This window comes from Dermacentor albipictus, chromosome 4 (genome assembly GCF_038994185.2).
Source record: "Dermacentor albipictus isolate Rhodes 1998 colony chromosome 4, USDA_Dalb.pri_finalv2, whole genome shotgun sequence".
NCBI lineage: Eukaryota > Metazoa > Arthropoda > Arachnida > Ixodida > Ixodidae > Dermacentor > Dermacentor albipictus.
Genome location: NC_091824.1, coordinates 46,211,604 through 46,238,681, shown reverse-complemented (window position 1 = coordinate 46,238,681; position 27,078 = coordinate 46,211,604). Strand labels below are relative to the sequence as shown.

Genomic DNA, 27,078 nt, shown 5'->3' with positions numbered 1-27,078 from the left:
GTATCCCCGCCAGACCCAAAATTAAACAACAGACAAGCAGTCGCGTAGAGACGACTACAAACTTATACATATCCGCACCCGGTTATGGCGAACCACATGTTCCCCGAGGCCAGGAGCGATAAATGTAATCTTTGTGGGGCGAGAGGGACCCTCGACCACATAATATGGGAATGTCCATACTCTCCCGGGGGAACGCACAAAATAGATAGTAGAGACACCTGGGAGACCCTGCTGTGCAGCTCGGACTCTGAGCTCCAGCTCCGGCTCGTCCAACTGGCTGAAGAGGCTGCTGGGACCCAAGACCTCCCAGCCTGCATCTGAGGCGGCGGCACTCGCCCCCTGACCTGCGTGTCGGGGGGTGGGTAGATCGCCTTTTCTGTTGGACATTAAAGTTTATTCTATCTATGTGCGTAATAAATGAAATAATGAAACAATAAATTAACGGAAACGAAAGTGGATGAAAAAACAACTTGCCGCAGGTGGGGAACGATCCCACAACCTTCGCATTTGGCGTGCGGTGTTCTACCAATTGAGCTTCCGCAGCACCATTTCTCCATACACTTTCTTGGGTATGTAGTGGCAGCAGCATCGGCGTCGCACGAGTGATGACTCAGACGCTCGCGCCTACACGAGGCTCGAGCGGCTGGCGCGCTCCGGCACGGGCTAGTGTTACGAACTCGATGAGTCTTGCTTTGAGGGTGCCGGCGCAGCGTCTGGTAGAAGGCTCGTCCATAGCAGGCCTGTCACTCAACGGCGGCTCCGGGGTGCCCGTGACCAGCAGCGTCGGCACGGTGGGTACTGCTGAGGCCGCGGCCGTGGAGCACCAGGCAGCGGACACGTCGACACCCGGCATGGCGGAAGGAGGAGAGGAAGAACCAACACTCCGTCGCTTAGCGTAGCATTCTTTTTATAATCTCTCTCGGAACGCTAGCCCGTGCCGGAGCGCGCCAGCCGCTCGAGCCTCGTGTAGACGCGAACGTCTGCGTCATCACTCGTGCGACGCCGATGCTGCTGCCGCTACAAGTATTTATGTTTCCTAGTAGAAGCCTGGGAGTGTTAGCCAGCGCCACCACTCACAGACATTGGCGGTGGATCTCCAACAACGTTTCTGCCGCAGGCGTCACGAGAACGTATTCTTTTTGGGTAAAGGCAACCAGTCAATAAACCCACACATGCTAACTTCATGACGGTATCAAGGTTGGCTTATTCGAGACCCTAGTTATGTAACAAACGAGAAGAAAGCGGGTTAACCTAGAGGCCCATTTTTATTAGCCATATTGACACGTGTATTCTATGCAGACAACAACGAAGGTAGCGACAATAACAGACTTCGTATAGTGGGTCAGTGAGATTTGGCAAGGACGAAGAAGACGTGTCTCTGGCCTGTTTGGTTTTGAACAAGTTGTCCTGCTGTTCTTCAAGAACGGCTCCCTGTCTACTGTCGGCGTTGTACTGTCACACTGGTAGAGGTTCAGGGTCCTAACCCCGCCTGATGCTCCGGAGTCCTTCTGGGAGTCATTCATCTAGACCGGACGCGTTGTCACCAGTTACGACACCCGTGCATCGCTTTAGTCGTCAACTGCCAGGCCTTGCCCCGGAGTTCTGCCCTCTTCAACCACCTCTCTCCAGGAGCTCCACATATCTCGACATGGCCGAAACCAGCCCACCGCAAGCACCCCAAAGCAGCCGGTTTTCCAGCCCACAACAAGCAACCGTTCTGCATCCGCTGGTTCCCGATCGCTATCACGGCGCAATCTTCGAAGACATTGAAGACTGGCTTGACAAGTATAAACGCGTCGCACAGAATAACCAGTGGACTGAACAGCAAAAGCTCTCCCACGTCTATTTCGCCCTCGACGACAGTGGCCCTACTTGGCACGAGAACCGCGAATCTAGCCGGACAACATGGAATGACTATCGTCAGAAAATCACGGATACCTTTGCGAGTGCCGACCGACGTGACCGCGTCCAGCAGATGATGGAGCTACGGGTACAACAACTTAATGAGTCGGTCACAATGTTCGCCGAGGACATGGCCTGCCTCTTTCGTAGTGCCGACCCGAACATGGCCGAAGAAAAAAAGTTGCGCTACCTCATGCGAGGCGTAAAAGAGCAGTTGTTCGCGGGGCTTGTGCGGAATCCACCAGTCACCGTCGCTGACTTTGTCAAAGAGGCTACGGCTATTGAGTGGGCGCTTCATTAGAGATGCAGGCAGTACGATCGACTGTACAAACAATCAATACCACCGCAGTGACTGGCGAGTATCTGAGTCCCTTCCGTGAACTGATCAGATAACTCGTCAGAGAGGGAATTCAAAAGATTCTGACACCGACAGCGAATAGACCCGTAGCGTCAATGGCCGGAGTGGTGCGCAACGAAATCAGGCAGGCGTTACCGGCAGCCGATCTTCAAGATCACCAGTGTCCCATGATTACGCGACCGCTGTCCAATGTCCACTACCCGTTACAACGACACCGCCGTACCACCAGCCTTCAACAGCAACTCCTGGGTCGCCGCCGCAAGTGGAGGCGCGAACCCGTTATGCCACTACAGTCAAGCCACCAGCCGCCGTTCACCACACCTTGGTCAACGCCGCAAAACGACACTACGGGACGGCCGCAATTTCGAAGAACCGACGCATGGCGCACCGCTGAAAGGCGCCCACTCTGTTTTCACTGCGGAGGCGCCAACCAACTTTCGCGTCATTGCTAGCATCGTGGCACATCATTTCGACGGTTTGGTCCGTGGTCCTATGGTCGACGCGCAAATTACGACTCCACGCTACGCCGCAACAAAGCTGCTTTTCAGGGACCTGCAATAGCGCACCCGAATGACGAATCCGTGCCGCATGGTAAGTCCAATTTCGGCCGTCGGTCGCCCCCTCCAACCCCTCCACGTCAAATGCCTTCCCCTACTGAACGTACTTTTGCTGACCTCTGAGGACGAAGGTCGCCCATCCCACGCCGGGGAACTGAAGGCGGTGACCTCTATGGTTAAGGTTGCAGGTCCGTGGCAAGACAATAAAAAGCCCCCAACGCTCTCATCGCAGAACGACGTGAAGCCCATAAACACCGACACCGCCGAAGAAATTGTGAGCGCGGACATTGATGAGTGCCGATATCGATGAGAGAAGTCGACGTTGGTGCCGACTTCTCCATAATGAGTCAGGAACTCGTCCTGCGCCTGAAGAAAGTGTAAACGCCATGGACGGGACCTCAGATGAGGACGGCAGGCGGGCAAAAATGATGCCTACTGGAAGATGTACTGCTAGAATTGGCATTGGGGATCCTTCTTTCGTGGCCGCTTTCATCGTTGTTCCTGTGTGCTGTAAACATTTGATTATTGTAATGGATTTGGTGAAAGAATATGGCGCTATAATTAAAATTGTGGTCCGCATGGTGACGTTTTATATGAGCCCTGGTTCAGTCCATTGCTTATCGCCGCAACGCAACTGCTTTCGTCTAGCGGAAGACGACGTCGTTATCCCACCTCGATCATGTAGCCTTGTTTCGGTAGCATGTGGCCCACCGTTTCATTGCGAGGGAGTTGCCGACCAAATGACCCCGTTGTTGCTTACTCCCTGGATCTCGGTAGCACAAGGAATCGTAAATGTCACCGACGGGCGCACGAATCTTTTGCTAACCAATTTTAGCACAGATCGACCGTACCTTCGAAGGGCATGGGTGTGGCTTACTTTGCTAGTGTTGCGGATGTTCGCGGCTGCTGTTCACTACTCGAGGAAGCACCTACGCAAGGCCGAGCGTGTGCACTTGACGTCAGCACTGCTTTGTCGCAGAACGAACGGGGAATGTCTTCTTACGCCATTGCCCAAGTGCAACGACTGCTTCACGTTGACGTCTAGCTACGGTTGGACGCCTCTAACAAAGCATCGGATAATTACAGTGGATCCGGCAAGACCAATTCACCAAAATCCTTATCGTGTGCCTCCTAGGGAACGTGAAACCACCCAACAACAAGGGACAAAATGTTCGAAGACGAAGTGGTCCAACCATGAACCAGTTCCTGGGCATCTCCTGTTGTTTTAGATAAGAAGAAAAGATGGCAGCTTGCGTTTCTGTGTGACTACCGTTTACGTGTACCCGCTTCCGTGTATAGACGCTTCACTCTACAGGCTTCGTCACGCACGAACGAGTTGACTTCTGGTCACACAGGCTACACGAGAACATTTGCCAGAGTGCAGCAGAGGTACTACTGGCCGACACTTACCACCACTGTGAAACAGCACGTTCGCACTTGCCTCGACTGCTGGAGGCGCAAGTCACCTCATTCGCAACCAGCCGACTCCTACAACCTTTCCAGGTTCCTCGAAGACCGTTTGATCAAAGCGGAATGGAAATTGACACGTGCGCATGTTTATCTTTGTCGGGTGACCACGTTTCACCGCCTAACAATTGTTCTCGCACGGAGCAGGACGCCTGCATGTATAGGAAGTTTCTCGAATGTTATCGATGGTTCCATTCACTGTATGTCAGCGAACCTTGTGTAATCTGATTGCATATATGCACGACGCGAATGGTGTAGAACGCTGTGAAAGAATACGCGGGTCTCAGTGATTACTCTGGAACACTCGACGACTGATGCATAAAAGCCGACGCGCTTGACCCGCTGATCAGATTTTCGAAGATTGCCGACTGTGTTCGCCTCTTTCGTTGAGCATTGAATGTAGCCTGTTTTTTCTGGGCACAGGTTCGCCCAACAAAGTTAATTTCGCCATACACAGTTTTGTTGCTCTTTCCTCAACCGTCACTTCCACGTGACATCTGGTGGAGGTGCTTTGCCTTAGTGTACCGGACTTCCCCACAAAGCCGTGATCCCAGCCTGAACGCGGAGCACAACACCAAAGTCGCCAAAAGAGAGATAATTTAATGGAAAGAAGCCAGAGAGGTTGGCCTGAGCTAAGGCGCTCTAGCCTGCTACTCTGCACAGGGGGAGGGGGGAACGGGGACATAAAGGTGTGATGAGGGATGATGATGACATAGCAAGAGTGATGCACAAAGGTGAAAGCAAGTTCAACACTCTGATGATAAACATTCACAACTGTCATCCATGAAGCCACTATCAAGTTTCGTATCAAGTCTGTAGTCACCAATTCAAGGAAACTTAAAAATAAAGGCGCTATGACGAAGCTGGTGTGTGAGCCTTCCCTGCGTGAACAGCACAAGTGCCAAACAAAAGTTTTATAGCATATAAAGAGCTGCGACAAGTGGCTCCAGCACGGCGATAACTTGTAGGGCACATTTAGCGGCCTGATTCTCGAGACCACCGAGAATTACGCACATTGACTCTACCAGATGCTTCAGCATTTTTTGTACACTCTCCTTCTTATTGTGTTCATCTCCTTGTTTGCCTGTAGTGTCACCGGGTTCATTGGGCCTATAATTCTTGGCTTCGTTGCGCAGAGGCCCACAAGGGCACGCTGGCGTTGCCGTGGGCCTAGAGGGGAGCAAAGGCCATCCCGTGTCTGTATCAGCCGGTGGAGGTGAATGTTTGCCTCGCGCTCTCGTTGACCTTGAATTATCAGTAGAGGCCGCTACCGTCCTCGATGCACGCAAAGGAAGAGGTGGTCGTGGTACTTGTGCCAGACTAGGTAGTTCTCCTGAAATTGTTTTGTGATGCTTCTGTCGCGAGCGTTAGTCACTTTGGCGAACGGATTGAGTAGCCTCTTTACGTGAAGATTGGTGTCTTGCCATTTTTCGAAGAATACGAAACTCTTGTTTCATCTTCGGGCATTCCTTTGCAGTCGCTTCATGAGAGCTAGTACAGTTGGGACATGTAAATGAGGACGTCTCACAGTCGATGGTGTCATGCTCTATGCCGTAACGCGAAGAGGTGGCTTTGCTTCGACAAACAGCGCTCACGTGTCCCACCTTATGACATTTCCGGCACTGAATAGGCCTCGGAACGAATGGTCGTACTCGGTGTATCACGTAGCCCACTTTGGCAGACGCTGCTAATGCCGAAGAAGCAAATATTAACTTGATGAATCGGGAGTGCCCCAAGCGGCGAATCTCAAGAATGCGTACCGATGACCTCAAGAGACTCTTCAGGTCCGCATGCTTGACTTCAAGCTCCGTATGGGAAATCACTCCAGTTGTCTCCTTCCCGTAAGTAATAAATGAGCGGACGGGGATTGCGCTTAACTGTGGAATGGTCTTTAACTTCTCGAGTATTGCGCAATTTGTCACATCTATTGTCAGGATGTTCTTGCGAGCGTTGATCCTGATCTCGTTGATTTGCCCGGGGCCACACTTTCAAAATATTCGGGTAGAAACTGCCTGCTGAGGGAGTTCATGCTGTGTGACGTCGATAGCGGCACGTAAGAAGCCATGAAGGATTCTTGCTCACTCTGATGCGATGAAGTCACCTCAGTCGACATACGGCGCATGTTCTTCATACGGCGGCCCATGACTACGGTGTACTCGCTGTCAGAGTCCATGGCTTCTGGCGTTGAGCTCTCCCTGGAATCGAGCTGGTCCGAGCTTCCAAAGGCACGTCGTCCAAAAATGAGTGATGAAGTAGACGACTGACCTTGTTCAGGTGGTCGTGGGAACATCTTCTTGCTCATCCTTGATGAAATGACTCTCACGAAAATGGCAAGAACAGGGAGAGGCCCAGAGTACGGATTTTTACCTGAGACGAGCAGGAAGATCGTCGCCAAGTCATCCCCAATAGGAGCCCCCGCGTCCTCCATCGTGTTACAGCAGCCCAGGGAGCCTCCGACCTTCCGGGATTCAACATTCGAAGATACGGAAAGCTGGCTTGAGACGTACGAGAGGGTCACTACGTTCAACAACGGGAACAGCGACGACAAGCTACACCATGTATTTTTCGCATTGGAAGATGCCGCCAGGACGTCGTTCGAGAATCGAGAAACCACCTTAACGACGTGGGAGCTGTTTCACAGCGGCTTCCAGCAGACATTTACAAGCGTTGTGTGAAAAGAGCGAGTCCAAGCTCTACTAGACAACCGCGTGTAGCTACCTAATGAGAACGTTGGTATATTTACGAAAGAAATTAGCCATCTGTTCTGCCACGCCAACCCAGAATTGCCGGAGCAGAAGAAAGTCCGCCAGCTTATGCGTGGTGTAAAGGAAGAACTTTTGCGCCGGATTAATCCGAAGCGCACTGAAGGCCGTCGACGAGTTTCTTCGGGAGGCCACCAGCACTAAGAAGACACTGGGAATGCAGAAGCGGCAATTCGACCACCGCACGAAGTCAGCAAACCACGCCGGAGTTCATTCAGTGGCCACCGATGACATGCGCGAGACTATCAGAGCGGTTGTGCTGGAGGAGCTTCAAAAGCTGTTCCTTTCGTCGCAGACAAAAGTGGCTTCGAATGCCGACGTCGTACGCGAGGAGCTCCAACTTTCACTTGGAGTAGCCCCTGAATTGCCGAAGACTCAGTCGCAAACGATGGCATACGCCGCTGTAGCCCGCTGTTACGTTCTTGCTGCGGGCCCGTGGCCGGGCCAGTGACGCCACAGTTCCGTCGTCCACCACCGTCACCGTAAGCACGCCATACCATCGCTCCGCACAGCATTGCAAGGAAAACAGACGTCTGGCGCGCTCCTGACCACCGCCCGCTATGTTGCCACTGTGAGCAAGCTGGTCACGTCTGCTGCCGATTACCATACCGGGAGGTGACACTGCGAAGGTTCGCCGTTAACGCGCCGCGACCAGTGCTCGGCGAACGACCTCGCGATATCGCCAACTACCTCGCCGCCACCCAGTGAAGCCCTCTATGACCGTTCCGTTCTCCTTCACCAGGCCGCTACGTGTCGCCGCAGCGCCGTCCATACACTGGCCCAGCCCGGTGCCGGTCTGTGGGCCCATATTGGGAAAACTAAAAGCACCAACCGATGGAGGTGCGGTTGCTGTTCGTTGAACTGATGAAGATCCACCGCCGCAAACGAAGACGACGAAGAGACTACCTTGACGACATAAAAATGACACGCCGCTGTCCCGACGAAGTCTGGAAGCAAAGAATACGCTGACGAAAGACCACCTGAAGACGCCATGTACCAGCCACGCGACGCAGCGGCCACGTACCACGCCATGCGACGCAGCCGTGATCCGATGCCAAGACGTAACTGCCATCATCATCATCATCATCATCATCATCATCATCATCATCATCCTGGTTACGCGCACTGCATGGAAAAGGCCTCTAGCATACTTCTCAAACTGCCCCCGTCATGTGCTAATCGTGGCCACGCTGTCCCTGGAAACATTTTAATGTCATTCGGCCACTTCACTTTCTGGCACCCCCTGCTACACTTCCCTTCTCTTGAAATCCAGTCTGTAACCCTTAATGACCATCGGTTACCTTCCCTACTCATTACATGTCTGTCCATACCCATTTCTTTTCCTTGATTTCTACTAAGATATCATTAACTCGGGTTTGTTGCCTCACGCAATCTGCGCTTTTCTTATCCCTGAACGTTACACCCATCATTCTTCTTTCCATAGCTCGTAGCGTCATGCTCAATTTAGGTAGAACCCTTTTCGTAAGCCTCCAGGTTTCTGCCCCGTAGGTGAGTACTGGTAAGACACAGCTGTTATACACTTTTCTTTTGAAGAATAATCGCAACATGCTGTTCATGATCTGAAATTGCTTGCCAAATGCACCCAAGCCCATTCTTATTTTTCTGATTGTTTCAGTCTCATGATCCGGATCCGCGGTGACTACCTGCCCTAAGGGGATGTATTCCCCTATCACTTCCAGTCCCTCGCTACCTATCGTAAACTGCTGTTCTCTTCCAAGACGGGTAAACATTACATTAGTTTTCTGCAAATTAATATTTAGACCCACCCTTCTGCTTTGCCTATACAGGTCAGTGAGCATGCATTGCAATTGGTCCCCTGAGTTACTAAGGAAGGCAATATCATCAGCCAATCGCAAGTCACTAAGGTATTCTCCATTAACTTTTATCCCTAATTCTTCCCAATGCAGGTCTCTGAATACCTCCAGTAAAATCGCTGTGAACAGAATGGGACAGATCGTATCTCCCTGCCTGACGCCCATCTTTATTGGGATTTTGTTGCTTTTTTTATGGAGGACTAGGATGGCTGTGGAGCCTCTATAGATATCTTTGAGTATTTTTGTGTGTGTGTGTGAAGTGATTTTAGGAAAGGAAACGGAAGAGATGAGTGCAGTGCCGTAACTGTCTCTCACAGGAGGACACCTCAACAGCACTGCACGGGGAAGGGGGAATGGGAAGAAAAAGATGAAGGAGAGAAAGACAGGACGAACGTGGCAAGGGGAAAAAAAATGTGAGTGCGGAGCTCAGAGCCGCGCTCTCAAGTGCGTCGCATTGCAGTAGTCCAGCAGTGCCGAAAGAGCGTGCTTCACGATGGACGAGTGGGCTGCAGGGAATAGCAGCGCGTTCGCCGTATCGTAAGTCAGTCCCAGTCGCCGATAGACTGTACACAAGTCCGTGCGCTCCACATCGAAGGCAGGGCAGCGAAGTAGCAAGTGGTCGAGCGTCTCCAAATCGGCGCAGTTGCTGCACGCGGAGTCGCCAATTCCCTGCAGCCTGTGTGTTCTAGGAGCCGTCCTGTAGCAGCCGACGCACAGGCGAAGCAGGAAAGAGCGGTCCGCCCGGGAGAAGCCCACGCGGGGGAGGAGTCGAAGTGACGCACCCGCGGCGACGCGCTGGCCCGGTTGCTGCGCACGGAGCGTTCGCAGAATGGTTGCTTTGGCCACGTCGAAGCCGCTGACCGAGGTAGCGAGGGGGAAGCGCAGGGAGTGAGCCTGCTTTGCGAGAGCGTCCGCGGCTTCGTTCCCTTGCAGGCCGATGTGCGCTGGAACCCATTGCAACGCCAAATCGCAGCCCTGGCTGACGAGATGGCGGAGCTTTGAGCCGACGCGCTGCACCAACGGAGGTCAACGGTAATCCTTCGCCAGCATACACAGGGCCGCGCGCGAGTCCCAAAGGATCGCGGCAGAAACAACACTGCGCTGTTGAAGCAGGAGATCAGCTGTTAGGTCGATCGCAGCAAGCTCGACCACCGCCGAAGACCACACAGCACGAAGGCGGCACTGCCGTGTAGCGCAAATATCTGGCGCCGTGCACGCTGCAGCACCAGAACCATCACTCGCCACGGAGCCGTCGGTGTAAACGAGCAGCCGACCCCCTAGGCGCTCGTGTAGCAGTGCGGCCGTTTCCTGCTGCATAGCGCAAACAGCTGTTTGACGCTTGGACTTGACGCCTGGCACCGTGGTGTTTGCATCGAGTAGCGCGGAGGCGTGCGGCGATACCGGCAGAGGTAGGAGTTGCGGCGTCGACGCGACGAGTGTGCAGAACTCGGTGGCATGCTGGCCCATGCCCGAGCCCTCGAGGGTGTGGAGGCGACAAACGAGGCGTTGTCCCTGTAGCGAACGTTGAAGGCGCTCGATGTGGTTCATCGCTTGCTTCCGTGTGCGAAGTGAGGGCGGCCAGTCTCCCGCTTCTGCGAGAGTTGCTCCTACTTGCGAGTTGCGAGGAAGCCCGTAAAGTTGGCGAATTACGGTGTGGTGCTCCATGTCGATGGCGTTCCAGTTGGTGGCTCTGGCGTTCGTGAGGGGAAGCGCATAGAGTGCTCGCGTTGTTGCGACAGAGTTGTAAACTCTCTTTGAGTATTTTTATATACGGCTCTACACTCTGATTCCGTAATGCCTGCATAAGTGCTGAGGTATCGACTGAATCAAACACTTTTTGGTAATCGATGAAAGCTATATATAAGGGTTGGCTATATTACGCACATTTCTCTATCGCCTGATTCATAGTGTGAATATTGTCTATTGTTGAGATGCAGAACACCTGTTCTGTAGCTTGATCCGGAAAATAGAGGTATTCCCGATGAAGCGGCAGAGCAGATATTCGGCTTTAACTCAGGAAAGGGAACTTAGTGTTGAAGCAATGAACGGCAATATTATGGGCATCATGAAGGAGTGTGCAATAGAAGTCGGTGGTAACTACGTTAGACTTGATACCAGTAAGCTATCACAGGAGACGTAAGATCTGATTAAGAAACGCCAATGTATGAAACACTCTGACCCTAAATCTATCATAGAACAGGCAAAACTTTCCAAGTTAATCAACCAGCGTAAGACAGCTGACATGAGGAAGTATAATATGAATAGAATTCAACATGCTCTCAGGAACGGAGGAAGCCTAAGAGCAGTGAAGAAGGAACTAGGAATAGGCGAAAATCAGATGTACGCGTTAAGAGACAAAGCCGGCAATATCATTACTAATATGGATGAGATAGTTCAAGTGGCTCAGGAGTTCTATGGCGATTTATGCAGTACCAATGGCACCCACGAGGATAATGGAATAGGGAATAGTCTAGAAGAATTTGAGATCCCGCAAGTAACGCTGGAAGAAGTAAAGAAAGCCTTGGGAGCTATGCAAAGGGGGAAGGAAGCTGGGTAGGATCAGGTAACCGCAGGTTTGTTGAAGCATGGTGGGCCGATTGTTGTAGAAAAACTGGCCACCCAGTCATGACCTAGTGTGCGTCATGACCTAGTGCGCACCGGAATCATGGAAGAACGCCAACATAATCTTAATCTACTAGAAAGGGACACCATGGAGGGGAAAAATTTTAGAGCGATCAGCTTACTGTCCATTGCCTGCAAAGTATTTACTAGATTGAGCTCACCGCCCAGCTCTAAGAAGCAGAACGCCAGAAAAAGACCCTCCGCAGCGTGGCGGCATCTCTCAAGGCGACGCAAAACTCGTGCCGCGGAACTCACGGACCGCTGACGTTCAAAAGCGCACAGGCAACCCTGTCTCAGCGCTAAAAGATGACAATAAAGTGTATGGTGCCCTGTATCTCCATTTGGATGTCACCATTGCAAATAACAAAGAAAACTTCAGTGCACTAGAAGTTACAGCTTGTGTTATACTGTGAGCCAACGTTAGGAAGAATTTGGAAACAATATTCTTTTTAACTCGTTTATGCAGTAACTAGCATATGTAATGTGGTACTCTACATAGAGTGGGGCCAAGAGAAAGTATTTTCTTGCGTTTAGACTGGTTGCCGAGATGATCTCCCTTTGTTCTCGCAACTAACCCAGATGTTCTGGCTTCATTGCTCGGATAACGGTCTGGGTTTTGGCTCCAGGTCACTTGAAGGTCACCGACAACGGGAGTTGAAAGCAATTCATGCTTGAAACAGGCATGTATAGCGCTAACGGAAAAGAAAACTAACTTGAAGCATCTCTTCAGCTATTGACGTCTCAGGTCATTCAACAAATTTTTCGAAATGCCTGAAACATCAAATAAAAATGCGAAACATGCACTTACCAGCGGTTTATAGTTATTTTCTCTTTCTTCACTCAAATGTACTGATAGTATAACGTCTTCTCTTGACCAAATTTTGAATTTATATTCAGAGGCTGGAAAAATAAGAAAAAATTAGGACAATCATATTCATGTTACGTTGCTTCCCAAATGAGCGTTTGTTGTCTCTGTATTGTGTCTTCATTAAATTTGACAAACAGCAGGTGTGCCATGGGTTTCGTTTTAAGATGTTATTGGTAAGCAGCCGAAATCGTAAGTGCTTTGAACCATGTAGAATGAAAAGTGCGTTCCATTTGGTTTGGACTAAGGGCCTTAGCTTGGTGCGAGTTCACCTCAAAAACGATAATGAATATGAATGCCTGGCGGTTCCTGCGTGTCTAGACCGGTTTATCATGTTTGATAGGAGATGAAAAATATGTTTGTAAACTTTCGCCTACTTCTCTTATAGTGCGAACGACTATAACAATGAAATAAACAGCAAATATTTTCCAGCAATGACAACAAAATTTGTAGAACAATTGTAATTTAATGCTTGTCTGTTTTAACACCTTTATATGCAACCGTTTTTTTCGTCTTTGCATATAAAACGTTTTTGCCTGGTCTCCCAAATTTCCTCCTTCTGCATGTTCAGCTTTAAAAGGGGATGACAAAATCTAACGTGACAAAAGGAGCGACCGGCACAAGAAAACTCACTGAACTAATTGTACTTGCCAATCTAACCAATAAACATAACATAAAATCAGTCCTCCGACGATATCCAGTTTTCTCAAAGGCCATAAGGCTTCGGCAGCGTAGAAAATGCCAGAGGCGCTGTCGGTATCTTTTGGGAACAACACGAGAGAGCAACTCACTTTCATTCACGCAAGGCGAACAAGGCTCCAATAACTTTAAGTTATGCCAATCTCTTTCTGTTGCAATCCTTCGCCAGACCTCCTCAATTTGTCATACATTGCTGGGGCCACGTTTGCTTCCCCTGCCTGTGTGGAGCCGCCACGGAAACCACGAGACCACGCGATCACAAGGTGACGTGTACTTGCCGATTATTAACAATTCGGGCACCCAAAATAACAGGGCTTTTTTCGGATTCTACACCTGTCTGACCATAAGCCTCCAGCAATTGGCGAAAATGTGTTTGGAGCCACGGGTAGCTTCCTAGTCTGTCACGCGATGCCACAAAATCGAAGAAACTCGCTACTTTAATGTCACGTGCACGCAGTAAAGATGTATTATTGTGTCGAGCGAAAGTGAAGTCGTTTCAAATAGTCGAAGACTGCCCCGTTCCGAAAAGAATTGAATTCCATCCTCGTTCTCACAATGAAGGCAGTGACATAGAAGATCTCGGATCGTTATCTCGCAGCCCGAGAATTTTGCGGTTAATATTGAGACCTTTTTCGTCCAAAATAATACTATATTGGCCTTGAATAGCTATTAGGAAAAACATAGGCCAAGGTGATATAGTTTTTCTGATTGCCTAACATTTAGCGGAATTTCGTTTTCCTTCCAGGTATGACGATCGCTTAGAGGTCCAGGAGTTATCAAGACAAATAATTGTGAACATATAGCAAGGATATCTGATGCATTAGAGATGACAAAGCAGTTATGTCAATATGATATACATACTTTAAGAGGCGTTTTGTTTCTCATTTCCAATGTATATATAAAGAAACTTCCCTTGAATCTCTCTGTAAAGACCCAAACTATGCGACATGTATACGGCATGTGCTTCGCAGGACAAAGAAATTTTCTGTTCCTTGGCTTTGAGAAGAATTCTTCAATTCAAAAACGTTAATTTTTAGGCAGCACTTTCATTCATCTTTTTTCATGCTAGTCATAGTTACCTCTATTTTCATTAGAGCTTCGAGAACTTAGCTGTCTAATTTCCTCATTATATAACTTATCTGTAGCATACGGGACCTTAGTGTGAAGTTTAGGACGTATGTGTCTTTTGTTCCTGATGAACTTATCTGCTATCTTAGATCATTTTGCTATAGACAAAAATTTTTTAATGAACGAGAAAATAGCGATCTGAGAGGCCCAACTTTTTTAGGTAACAACTGCATGAAGTTCGTGCAAGGTCACGTGTTGTGCTCATTTCAAATGTTTAAAGTTGTAAGCACGAACACTGCCCTTGTGCTATTGTATTTCCTGTTGCGGCTTGTCTTTTATTTTTTTTATTCTCAGAGCTTGGTATATATGTCCTCACTCTGTGTTAAAAAGCCACAGTGAAACTATCGAGAGCACTTTCCTGGATTCTACAAAAATTATTCGCCTTTGAAAAATATGTAATGTGTCTATGTAAGCATGAACAGATCTGCATGAATGTACAGCATGTTTTCAGATCGTATAACAGAAGTGTATATTACCCTAAAGCATACTAAAGGTGGTAGGAGAAAATCGTATGCTTTTAACACTTATGTATATAATGCGCACTTGACATAACGAAGGCAGACGCATTCAAGTAATCTGCAGGATGCATTTTTCTAGATAATCAGGTATCTCACCTGCTTGCAAGCGCTTCCTGGCACACCTTATTTCTTGTGACAATTCAGTACAATAGCATCGTGTCCGCTTAATGCCGCGCGTGCCCTTTATTACAGTCGGCAAAGCACTTTTTTCTATATTAACATAACGAAAAGTAGTTAATGCATGAATGCGGCCTGTTTTCCGCAGAAGAGGAGAATTCCTTGCATTCTAGACAGCAGAAAGTGGTCATTGCGGTGTTGTTGATCATACAAACGAAGCACAAGACACAATGCTAATATCGCGGTTATTCGACATTCATTTTGCATTGCAGCCATCAACTTGCAAGGCTAGGAATGGAACCGGTGTCGGCTTCGACATGACCTGAAAATCCATGGTTATTCGACATTGTTCAGTGGCTTCATCATTCTTTCGATCACAGTGGCCGTAGTGGCAAGGTGGCTTTAGCGTTTCGGCAGCGCCTGTCACGTTACGACGGAAATTCAGAAACACTTGTGTCATTTTTTGTATGCGCGTTCAATAACTCCATGCGGCCAGAACTCATCCGGAGCCCTCCATTACTGAGTCCCTTCTAATTCACAGCAGCTTCGGGATGCTAAGCCTCAAAATATAATTTTTTTAGCCACGCGTTGATTTCTCTCACCCCTTCCTTTTTTTAACCCTGATGGTACTGCAGATATAGCCACGGTAGCTAGACGCATGGTCCCATGCCCCTAGCAGGTGAAGATGTGAAAACAAGGTAGCGTCTGCAAAGCAGTCAAGCTTGGGATATTTGCAAAGCAGTGACGGTAGGCTCACGGACAGAAACACCCACGCGCCTCGCTGCTTCACAATAAACGCTGAACGAATAACTACAATTAAGTTTTTCAGTGCATCGTGGGTGACTACAATCACTTGGCTTGAGACAAATGTATTCGCACTGTTGTACCATTGTGTCCACAAGCTGTCTTCCATATATCATTCTGCTAGTTTTAGCCTTTCCTGCATGCGCCACGTTCCCGCATAATGTATTCAACAAATAAATAAACAGATATACAGCCCCTTGCTTCTAGAGTTTTTTTGTTAGCGTGAGGCCTGCATATAATACAGCTCACTTACTGACAACGCATTTCCATGTACTGACTATGGAATAAACCTCAAGCTTGCCAGTCACCCGAACATGGCTGACGAAACAGCCCATACAAAGAATCAGGAAAGTTTGTTTAATTTTGGAAACCAGCACTCACTTTTTACTCGTGTTTTCATATTCATCCAGGGGCCTGCTTTTTCGTTTGCAACACTCTGAAACGAAAAACACAAATAATGTTATTAGTGATGTACAACTGTTTATGTGCTCTTTTATACCTAAGTGAGCCCACCAAGGGACATATGATAAAAATACGTTATGAACAGATGACACAACACATAATGTGAAATAAAAGTGATTTGTTGCATATTGCACAAATTCTTAGGAGGCAGTAACTTTTTAAGGTTTGCGCACTGGAGACAATAAAAATTCATAAACCCTTCGACTCTGCGAAGAAGCACGAGCAGCGAAGCCGTGTTGCGTTTCACCTCAATCGACGCATCTATGTAAATATAGATAATAATAATAATAATAATAATAATAATAATAATAATAATAATAATAATAACGTAACGACGTTTAATTAAAGGCGAGGAGCAGCAGATAAACAGCAGCCTAGGAGCAGCGAGCAGCCCGAGCTGATGATGATGATGATGATGATGAAGCCTCAATCAATGGCACAAACCCACTACGGGGGATAGGCCACGAGTAGGGTAGTACTATGATTGAATAAATAAAAGAAATTGGTTGAGCTCTCTTGCTAAACACAGCACGGGTCGTCGTTGTCGTCTCTGAGCCGCTTTCGGAAAGTTGATGTTGTCAGGCAGCGGTGGGAGTAGCCTTTTGGGGACCCGTCAGCAGTCGGTGTAAACGCTGTGTTGACTTCATGGTAGGCGCCGATGAATGGGTGAGAGCTGCCTCGTGACAAACGTATGATGAACGCCTTTCGTCGTGTTCAGACGTAACAAACACCTCCGCTGCCACGAAATTCGACCTGAGGCTCACCAGCGGTAGGTTGCCCGAAGCGTCGTTTTTCGGCCGGGGCCTCGGGGATTGTTCTAGAAGTGATGGCTTATGTCACGCTGCAGCTCGAGGGCCCAGCCCTCGCTTCGTTGTGCCCATCTCCCTGGGAACGCACACACACAGACACACACTGTTGTGCGTGCCCGACCGACACGACAACGGGACGCTACAATGTCCGCATCTGATGGCGCGAGCAACTTGTCGGAATCCAGTCGCGGAGAGCCCACGACGTCGCGGCGATCGCTGAGCGACGGAATTCGCTGTGTCGCTCAGTGAAAATTGCGCCATGTGAAACAGCCTTACGTGTATGATTGCGGTAAGGTTGGCTAAGAAAGCACCTACGTAGTCATGTATTTCCGTCAACCCCAATGAGATTAAGCTCCCGGCGGACGGCGGAATGTGAAACTTTATTGAAGGCTCTGTGATGGTCCAGACTCAGAATTACTTGCGTATCTAGACTGCTATTGGGTTTAATGATGCCATGTTTCATTTGAAGCATGACATCTTGCACGGGAGAGAGAGAGAGACAACTTCATGTAGTCGCCTGCAGAACGACACCATGACTAAATGGCGCCGTGACGCGGGCCGTGACATCTCAGTGGGCGGTCTCTACTCAACTCCAGCGCATGTTACTCCCGCGGTCGGTCGCCCTGAGGGGCAACGTTCCGTCGGTTTCACTCGGCCTTTGTCTTTCAAGAGCCGCCGAGACCTGCTGGACGGCCCAGGTTTGGCTTTCGTGGTCGTAGCATTCCGCCGCAGCCGCGAGTCGCGGCGGAATCGTTGTTATTTTCGAAGCCTAATTGGGGAACTTGGTGCAAACCCATAGGATGTGCGTCAGGGTGGCCCTCTCCCGCTGGCACACGCGGCACACATCACTCACATCACTCACTCACTCATATCATAGATGAGTCATTAACACTGGGGTGGGCAAAGAACCAGTTTGCAATATTCTGAACACCACCGCCTCCGCTCGGCTCAGCCCCGGGTGCGGGGGTGGGAAAGTCCTTCGAGCCAGGCGGTGGAACTGTGTAAGTTCGTTTAACGTCGTCATGCGGTCCTTGGCACTACACCACGTTGGACGGTCGGTTGCAGTGGCGCGGTTGGTTAACGCTCGCGCCACTGCGTGTGCCGTCTCGTTGTGGTTATCGTGCTTCTCGGACGCATCGTTGCCCGCGTGCGCCGGGCACCACTTGATTCTAACATACCGATTCTGTCGCTGCAGGTAAGCCGAGTACAGAACGCGCACAGCCTCAACACACACTTTGCCATTTGCATAATTCCGCACTGCACTTCGCTAATCGCACAACACTGTCTGGCACCCGGGGTCGCCAATGGCCAGGGCAATGGCCACCTCATCCGCCTGACACGCCTCGCGGACCCGTAAGCTCGCCGCTGCCCTCGTCGCGCCGGACGACGCCTCGATGGTGGTAGCTACGAACGCCGCGCAGTCTCCCTGGTATTCTGCCGCATCCACGAAACTTGCGTGCTCGTCCTTGGCGTAAAAGTCAATGAGGGCCTTGGCCCTCGCCGCTCTTCTCTCCTTGTTATACTCCGGGTTCATGTTTCTTGGGATGAGATCCACCCGAATCCGGCGCCGGGTTCCGTCCGGGACAGAAACGTCGCTACTCACCACTTTCGCTCCAGCCGTGAAGCCCGTGTATTGAAGTATTGAAGCCCAAGTATTGCCGGCTTCGGTCATAGAGAGCCGCTCCAGCTGGGCGGTCCGTTGCGCTTCCGCAATTTCCTCGAGGGTATTGTGTACCCCCAGGCTCAGGAGCTTGCTGGTGTTCGTACACTCGAATAGTCCGAGCGCCGCCTCGTAAGTTCGGCGTATCAGGGCGTTGATTTTATTTCTTTCACATTGCATCCAGTTGTGGAAGGCTGCAACGTAGGTGACGTGGCTGATTACGAAGAAGTGCACATGCCGAAAGAAGCTTTCCTCCTTCATCCCGGCCTTGCGGTTGGCAACCCGTCTGATGAGACGTATTGGGTTGGTAATCTTGGCTGCAAGGCGGGAAATAGTCTCGCCGTTGCTCCGTCGCTTGTCTATAATCATGCCGAGCACCCGGATTTTGTCGACCTCCGTGATAACGTCGGCGTTCCTCGTCATGATCTTGATGGCCTCGTAATCCCTCGCTTCGCTCTTCTTACGTCTGACGTACTTCGGTGGTAACACCAGCAGTTCTGACTTGCTCGGCGAGCAGATCAAACCGGAACCGTTCAGCTGGTCAGCTTGGTTTGCACGGGAGAGATTTTAGAAAACCTACCATTTCTGATGGATAAATATTCTTGTCTTCCATGTATTTGCTGAGTCGGTTGAGGATGACGTGTGCAAGGGTTCTACCTAGATAAGAGGTTAGTGGTAGAGGTTTGAGATTAGAAGTAGTCAACCGCGTGTTTGGCTTTGGGATAAAAATTACCGTGGTCTCTTTCCATGAAGTAGGCAGAGGCCAGGCTCAAAGCAGTGATTGATGTACGCCATGGCTGTGACGGAGCTGTCGTCCAGATTGCGATGTTGTTTGTTGTTAATAAGGTCGCGGCCTTATTCATATACCAATGTATTTATATTCTTTTACGCAAAGTATTTCCTGGCCCTGTATTGCCATTGTCTGTTCGCTGTTTAATTGAATACCATAACACGTGATTTTTAGGCTACATTTAAGACCTGATTTGCCCCTTACTCTCCACATATATTGGCCGGATGCGACATACCGCTCCGCTCGTTAGCGAGCAACTAAATGTCGTCCGCATAAAACAAACGTGGAAGCTGCTGCTCTACTGTTGTACTCACCTGTTTGCATGAGAGATTAAACCTGATATTACTTCCTTCTAGCGCCCTTTGCATCCTTACAATGTTCATCATATGAAATAGTGGGGAATAAAACGCACCCCTGCCTCAGTGCCTTGTTGGTATCAACGCTCTTATCGCTCCTAATCCCTTCCCGTTCAACGCACATGACATTTTCGAGGTAAATCTCTCAAAAGCAGTAGTGAATCGTTGCCTAAGTGTTCCCTGTTAGCTCGGAGTGCTTAAAGTGCCTTGATAATTTGAAAGTACCGCCATTCTTTGAACTCGGCCGCCACCGCGCCACCTGCTCACCTCCTCCTCGCCCCTTTTAGCGTCCCCCCACCCCTCACGGCAACCAGTTTTGCTCCCGTTTTCTGCACGACGTTTGGTCTCCCTTCTGTTGCCCTTCGAAAAGCACGGATCTTGCGTTTTACTTCTCTTTTTGTTTTTCGTCCGCGACATTTTTCTCCTCAGCTCGGTGGCTCGGCGCTTTAGCTCCTCGTAGCGAACGTTGTAGGCTGTGTTTTCGGCTCTATGCGCTAGCGCTATGCCGTGCTGTTGCCCATCATGTAACTGCAGCAAGGGGCCTGAAGATAGTTATGCCATTTATATAATACCACAGGTGAAGCGTGACGGCTTGCGCGTCATTAGAGTATGTTAAGACGAATTAGTATGAAATAAGGTAAATTAGGGTAGATGGGCGAGTATTAAGACCGATTAGTGTGGACTAAGGTGCATTAGGGTGCATGAACAAGGATTGGGGAGGATTAAGGTGGAGGAAAGAGGAATGAAGTCGATTAGGGTAGATTAGGGCGAATTAAGGTTGATAAAGGTGGATTGAGACCTATTGGGGTAGATTCCGGTAGATTAAGGCGGCTTAGGATTGGTGGGAGTGGGTTAGGGTCCTTTAAGGTGGATTAGGTTGTATTAAGCAAGATTAAGGTGAATTAAGGTACATGAATGAGGATTAAGGTGTATGAAAGAAGATTAAGGTGGATGAAGCAGCATTATGTTAATTAGGGTGGATTAAGGTGAATTAGGGTTGATTAAGCAGTATTAAGACCCGTTAGGGAGGCTTAAGGTGGATTAGGTTGTAATAAAGATGATTAGGGTGAATGAACAAGGATTAGGCTGCATTAAATGGATGGAGTAGGATTAAGGTTGTAAAGCCAACTGTAATAAAGCTTAGTCCATACCAATCCTCCGCCCACCTTAATCGGCCCTAATCCTCCTAAATGTACCTTAATCCACCTTCATCGACCTTAATCCTCCATAATACTCCTTCATTCCCTTTAATACATGCTAATCCAAGATAATCCTCCTTACTCCCCCTTAGTCCACCCTAATCCACCTTCTTCGACCTTTATCCACGCTAATCCTCGATGGTTCTTATACCTCCTTAATCCATCCTAATCCATCATTCACTTTAATGCACCTCACTCCATCATAATGCTCCCTCACATCTTATTCCACCTTCATTCAGCCTAATCCACCTTCATCGGCTTTAACTAAATGCTCCTTAATCCGCCATAATACAGCCTAATTAATCTTATCCAATCACTAATCGATCATTACTTTGCTAATCAGTAATCATTTCTTATACACGGCTGCACTTGGTCTGGCTCGCTTCCGGCCTTCCTGCGGTCACATGATATTTTCTGTAGCTGACAACGCAACCTTGAAACAGACATCTAAAGCTTTCGCTTAATAAGCCCCACAAGAAGGGATGTGTCACAAGCAATACTAGATCAGACGCACAATGTAAAACATCTCATCATGTGGCAGAAAAGTTATCTGGAGTATCGAACTCGCCTCAAAGCTCATTTTCATCAGTATGCCCCGTCCAGACGGCTTTAAGAAAAAAAAAAACCTCCTGATAAACGTTGCCTTCAGCATTATCAACACCCTTACCAGATTACATCTATTTATGCCTTAGGAATGGATGCCTGTCTTTCTATACTTTGTTTCATTTTATTTTTGAATGCCAGTCGACCATTGTGCGCTCGTAGCGGCCGCTGTGTCGGCTTTCATTCTACTATGTTACTGTACGGTTGATATTGGAGGAGGAGGAAAGAACTTTATTGTGTGCCCTGCGAGTTGGTGGGGAGCGCCAAAGGCCCCGCCTAGGTGACGGCCAGGAGTTCGTGGGTCCTGGCGGCATCCTCGGCCCGCTGGACAGCCTATAGTTGATCCTCGAGGGCGGGGCTGAGCAGCGCGGCTTCCCAGCGCGTGCGAAGGCTGCTGCTAGAGCCCGCGTTTTCTTCATTGTTATTTATCCCTCGGCATTCCCATAATATATGCTCCAGAGCATAGAGTTTCTCACTATAACACCTAGAGGGTAATCTGGCGCCACCGTCTATGGGAGTTTCCTAAGGGAGCACCATGCCGTCATGGGAATGACGGTATATGTGTCTGCGAGGCTCGTGTTGGCTGGTGTTGTAAGAGGCTTCGTCTAAAACGTGGATATGGCTACGCAAATAACGCGTTCTCAAAGCAAAACCTTCATAAAATGTTTCCATTCACGCATATTACATCTTTACTCATCCACGATGCATGAACCAGCGAAGAAAAGCAAGAACAGACGACCAACTGTTGCAAAGCGAGCGCAAACCTTGTCGTCTGTCCTCCAACTTTAGCGGCCCGCTGATCCTTTTTACGTAACATGTAGTCGTACACACAATAACACGTTCTCATAGTTAAACAAAGCATGTTTTCGCGTAATAATAAAGCTAAAACACCTTTTCACGTGCTGTTCTAGTAGAAAATGAATCATTGTGACAGACGGAACGGTACTTGCCAAGCACGTCTTCAAGGTGTCCTGTCTCTACGAGAACGATGCCAATCCGAATCCACAATATACCGGCATTCCCATGCATACCACAGCGCAGCAGCGCCAGATTTCCCTCTAGGTAATGTAGTTAGAAACTCTATGCTCCAGAGTGGCTCTGGATTCCCATGTTTTGCATTAGTCCATAGGATATACATCCGGACATATGATGTGCGAGAGCGCAGGATTCGGATACGTCCTAGTTTGTAACTGCCGCCATGCGACGGACTGCTTTTTTGTCACTTTTGCGTGAGGTCGCGGGAATATGCGCCTCTGTAACCTATAATGTTTCGTAATGTCATTATATGTTGCCAATCTGTCCTCCCATTCCCACTCATTTACCGCACCGTCCGGTTTGCAGGGTGTTGGGGCGTCACTTGCGACTGCGGTTTGGTCCGTAAGCCCTCGAGCCGCGTCATGTGCCGCCTCGTTGTTGCCGTCCTCCGCGAGGGTGTGAGCGGGTGTCCAGGTGATGTCTATCTTTCTTTTTGTAATTTTGGCCTCCTGCAAGAAGAATGCGTAGTGCCTCCGGGGCGATTCGGCCGTTGGCAATGTTTCTTATTGCCGTCTGAGAGTCGCTGACTATCACGGTTGCGTTAGTCTGAGCTACTGCGAGCGCTAAGGCTACTTCTTCCGCTATCTCGTTACTTGTGGTGCGTATCGTCGTGCACGCCTTGCACCGTTTGACCCCATCGATTACGGCTGCCGTAAGCCGCCGTCTGCGACTGTATCGAGCCGCGTCTACGAACACTGCTTCCTTGTCGCTGCCGAATTTCTTCAGTATTTGCTTCGCTCTGTTCTCTCTTCTGTCCTTATTGTGTTCTGGGTGCATGTTCTTTGGTATGGGAGGTATTACCAATCTTTCCTTCGTCTCCCTCGGGATGTCCACCTTGACACTGTGGTGTGTGTGGTAACCTATGTCTAATATCTCTGGGATGTGTCTGCCTGCTCTAGTACATTGCGCTTCAATGAGCTCGTCTACCGTGTTGGGTAGGCCTAACTGCAGCAACTTGTCCGTGATGGTGCTGATCGGTAGTCCTATGGCAAGTTTGTATATTTTCCGAATGAGGCATTCAAGTTTGATCTTTTCCGCTACCTGCCTTTTTAAGTATGGGGCTACGTATATTGGAGAACAAATATTTTCTTGCTCTTCAAGCAGCATGTATCTCTCATGAGTATTTTTGCGCATATGGCTTTCCATTAGTAGGTCTTGCGAAACACATACGGAGAAGTATACCTAAACTTCCTGCTTCCCGCTTCAAACAAATAAAACGTATCAGCCCCTTCCCGCTCCCTGTACTCAAATTCACGGGAAGTACTCTTACAGAAAAAGAGAAGGAAACTGCAGTGCACCTCTAATATTCTATTCATACTTCCGTCTTCCTTGCGTAACAGAACGCGGAGTAATTGTTAAGTGTTCTTCTGCTGCGCTCAGACCTCGGGCGGTGAAAATAGTTTTAGGTAGCCATTATATATGCTAATCTTTGGTCCGAGAGCCCTGTGACTTTTGTTGTCCAGTCCATGCATAACAAAATGTAACGAAAGAAAGAAAGCAGCACCATAATTAGCAGCTACATAGTGGATATGATGTGCAGCTAAACTCGAGCTCACGGGGTCGAACGAGGTCGATGGGAATTTGATGGGAACCAAATAGAAAAACGTTGGTGTACTTTTACTTAGGTGCATGTTAAAGAACCCATGGTGATGAGAACTGGACACACTACCTCGTAATCAAATCGACAGACCTAAAACGCCAGAATTAGTTTAATTAAACAAAAATCAAACAAAAAGGTAGCTGCGTGCTTCGGCTCTCTTCAAGGGTCGTAAATGAAAAAAATCTCTAGTCAGATTCTTGAGAAAACATGTTACGCTTATCTCATATTTCGTTCCTAAATGTAATGCCATTCCCAACTGCACATCTGCTAAACTAAGCAGCTTCTGTATGATAAAGGACTATTTTCAGTTATCTGGCGGACTATCATCAGGACAATATTGAAGCAATCAAAGGAACGGCACGCCTGATATACACGTAGAGAGATTTATAGATCTGCTGTGTTTTTTGAACAAGATAATTGTGGTACAACATTGGGCACCCAGATTTGATGGGTTGCAGACATGGTGAACCTGAAAAAAAATATTTTCCTTGCCTGAATAAAGTTAGATTTATAGGCTGCTCGAAAACGTGGCGTTTATATTGAAGGATAGCTATAAACGTGTTTAGCACAACCCAGTAGCAACCATGCTTTATTTCTCTCAGGAACTGGTGCGCCTCTGCGCAACAGCCACGGCTCTTCATCAACACAATAATTCGGAATAAGAGTCCCCATTGCATCGACCCCTCACCTTCGAGACTTTAAAAGGGCTGTTATGCATTATGGATTGCATTCGAACGGAAACGGCTTTTCCATCATTTTTAATTGTGAATTCCGAAATCGAATGCAATCTGAACAGCAAATACCATTCGATTAGATCTTCTTTCTTCACTGCATGCCCTGCCCATGCCCATTTATGTTTCTTGATTTCAAATAAGATGCCATTAACTCGCGTTTGTTCGCTCACCCGATCTGCTCTCTTCTTATCGCCCCCTTAACGTTACACCCATCATTATTCTTTCTATAGCTCGCTGCGTCGTCCTAAATTTAAGTAGAACACCTTCCTATGCCTCCGGATTTCTGCCCCGTAGGCGAGTACTGCTAAGACACAACTGGTGTACACTTTCCTCTTGACGGATAATGGTAAACTGCTGTTCATGATCTGAGAATGCCTGATAAACGCACCCCAGCCCATTCTTATTCTTCTGATTATTTCAGTCTCATCATCCGGATCCGCCGTCCCTACTTGTCCTAAATAGATGCATTCTTTACCACTTCCACTGCCTCGCACCCTATCGTAAACTGTTGTTCTCTTCCGAGACTGTTAAATATTACTTTAGTTTTATGCAGATTAAATTTGACTTACCCTTCTATTTTTCCAGTCCAGATCAAGGAGCATATGCCTTGCAATTGGTCCCCTGAGTCACTAAGCAAGGCGATATTATCAGCAAATCGCAAGTTACTAAGGTATTCTCCATTAACTCTTATCCCCCATTCTTTCCAATCCGGGTCTCTGAATACCTCCTGTAAACACGCTGTGAATAGCATTGTAGAGGTCGTACCTCCCTGTCTGACGCCCTTCTTTATTGGGATTTTGTTGCTTTCTTTATGAAAGACCACGGTGGCTGTGGAGCCGCCATATATATCTTTCAGTATGTTTACATATGGCTCGTATACACCCTGATTCTGTAATGGCTGCATGACTGCGGAGGTTTCGACTGAATCAAACGCTTTTTTTGTAACCAATGAGATCTATACATAAGGCGTGGTTATAGTCCGCACATTCCTCTATCCCCTGATTGATAGCGTGAATATTGTTGGTCTGTTGTTGAGTGGCCTTTACGAAATCCTGTCTGGTCCTCTGGTTGACAGAAGTCTAAGGTGTTCCTGATTCTATTTGCGATTACCTTCGCAAATACTTTGAAGGCAACGAACAGTAAGCTTATCGGTCTATAATTTTTAAAGTCTTTGGCGTCCCCTTTCTTAAAAATTAAGATTATGTTGGCGTTCTTCAAAGATTCCGGCACGCTCGGGCTCATCAGACAATATTGTGTATACAGGGTGACCAGTATTTCTAGAACAATCGGCCCACCATGCTTCTACAAACTTGTTGTTACCTGATCCTCCCCAGCTGCGTTCTCCCTTTGCATAGCACCCAAGGCTTTCTTTACCTCTTCTGGCTTTACTTGTGGGAAGTCAAATTCCTCTAGACTATTCCCTCTTCCATTATCATCGTGGGTGCCACTGGTACTGTATAAATCCCTATAGAACTTCTCAGTCACGTGAACTGTCTTATCCCTATTAGTAATGATATTACCGGCTTTGTCTCTTAACGCATACATCTGATTCTTGCCTATTCCTAATTTATTCTTCACTGCTTTTAGGCTTCCTCCGTTCCTCAGGGCATACTCAATGTTATCCATATCATACTTCCTTACATCAGCTATCCTACGCTTGTTGATTAGCTTTGAAATTTCTGCCAGTTCTATTCTAGCTTTAGGGTCAGAGGCTTTCATACATCGGCGTTTCGTATTCAGATCTTTCGTCTCCTGCGATAGCTTACTGGTATGAAGTCTAACGAAGTTACCACTGACTTCTATTGCAAACTCCTTCATGATGCCCATAATGTTGTCGTTCATTGCTTCAACACTAAGGTCTCTTCCTGAGTTAAGGCCGAATACCTGTTGTGTAGCTAGATCGGCAATTCCTCTATTTTCAGGATCAAGCTACAGAACAGGTATTCGGCTACTCAACAATGGACCAACGACATTCATCTCTGGGGCGTACAACAACCGTCACTCAAAGCGTCCACACTGCTTCCCGTCCTCCTTTACCCCAGCGACCATACCGCGTGTCGGCAGCCGAGTGACAGATCATTAACGAGTAGGTCGACAATATGCTGCACCGTGATCTCATTCACCCTTACCATAGTCGTTAGGCGTCTCCTGTAGTATTAGTATGCAAGAAGGACGGGTCAATACGCTTTTGTGTGG

General features: G+C 48.4%; 1 protein-coding gene across 2 annotated transcripts in view; it reads right to left on the bottom strand.

The window, feature by feature from the left end:
- LOC135895982 (uncharacterized) overlaps nucleotides 1-27,078 on the bottom strand; it is a 131,622-nt gene that overhangs the window by 48,895 nt on the left and 55,649 nt on the right. For both annotated transcript variants that reach the window (XM_065424256.2, XM_065424255.2), the window contains 2 exons: nucleotides 16,016-16,070; nucleotides 12,312-12,403 (listed from right to left, as the gene is read on the bottom strand). In XM_065424256.2, the coding sequence (XP_065280328.2) occupies nucleotides 12,312-12,403; nucleotides 16,016-16,070 (147 nt within the window). The remainder of the gene's footprint in view (nucleotides 1-12,311; nucleotides 12,404-16,015; nucleotides 16,071-27,078) is intronic.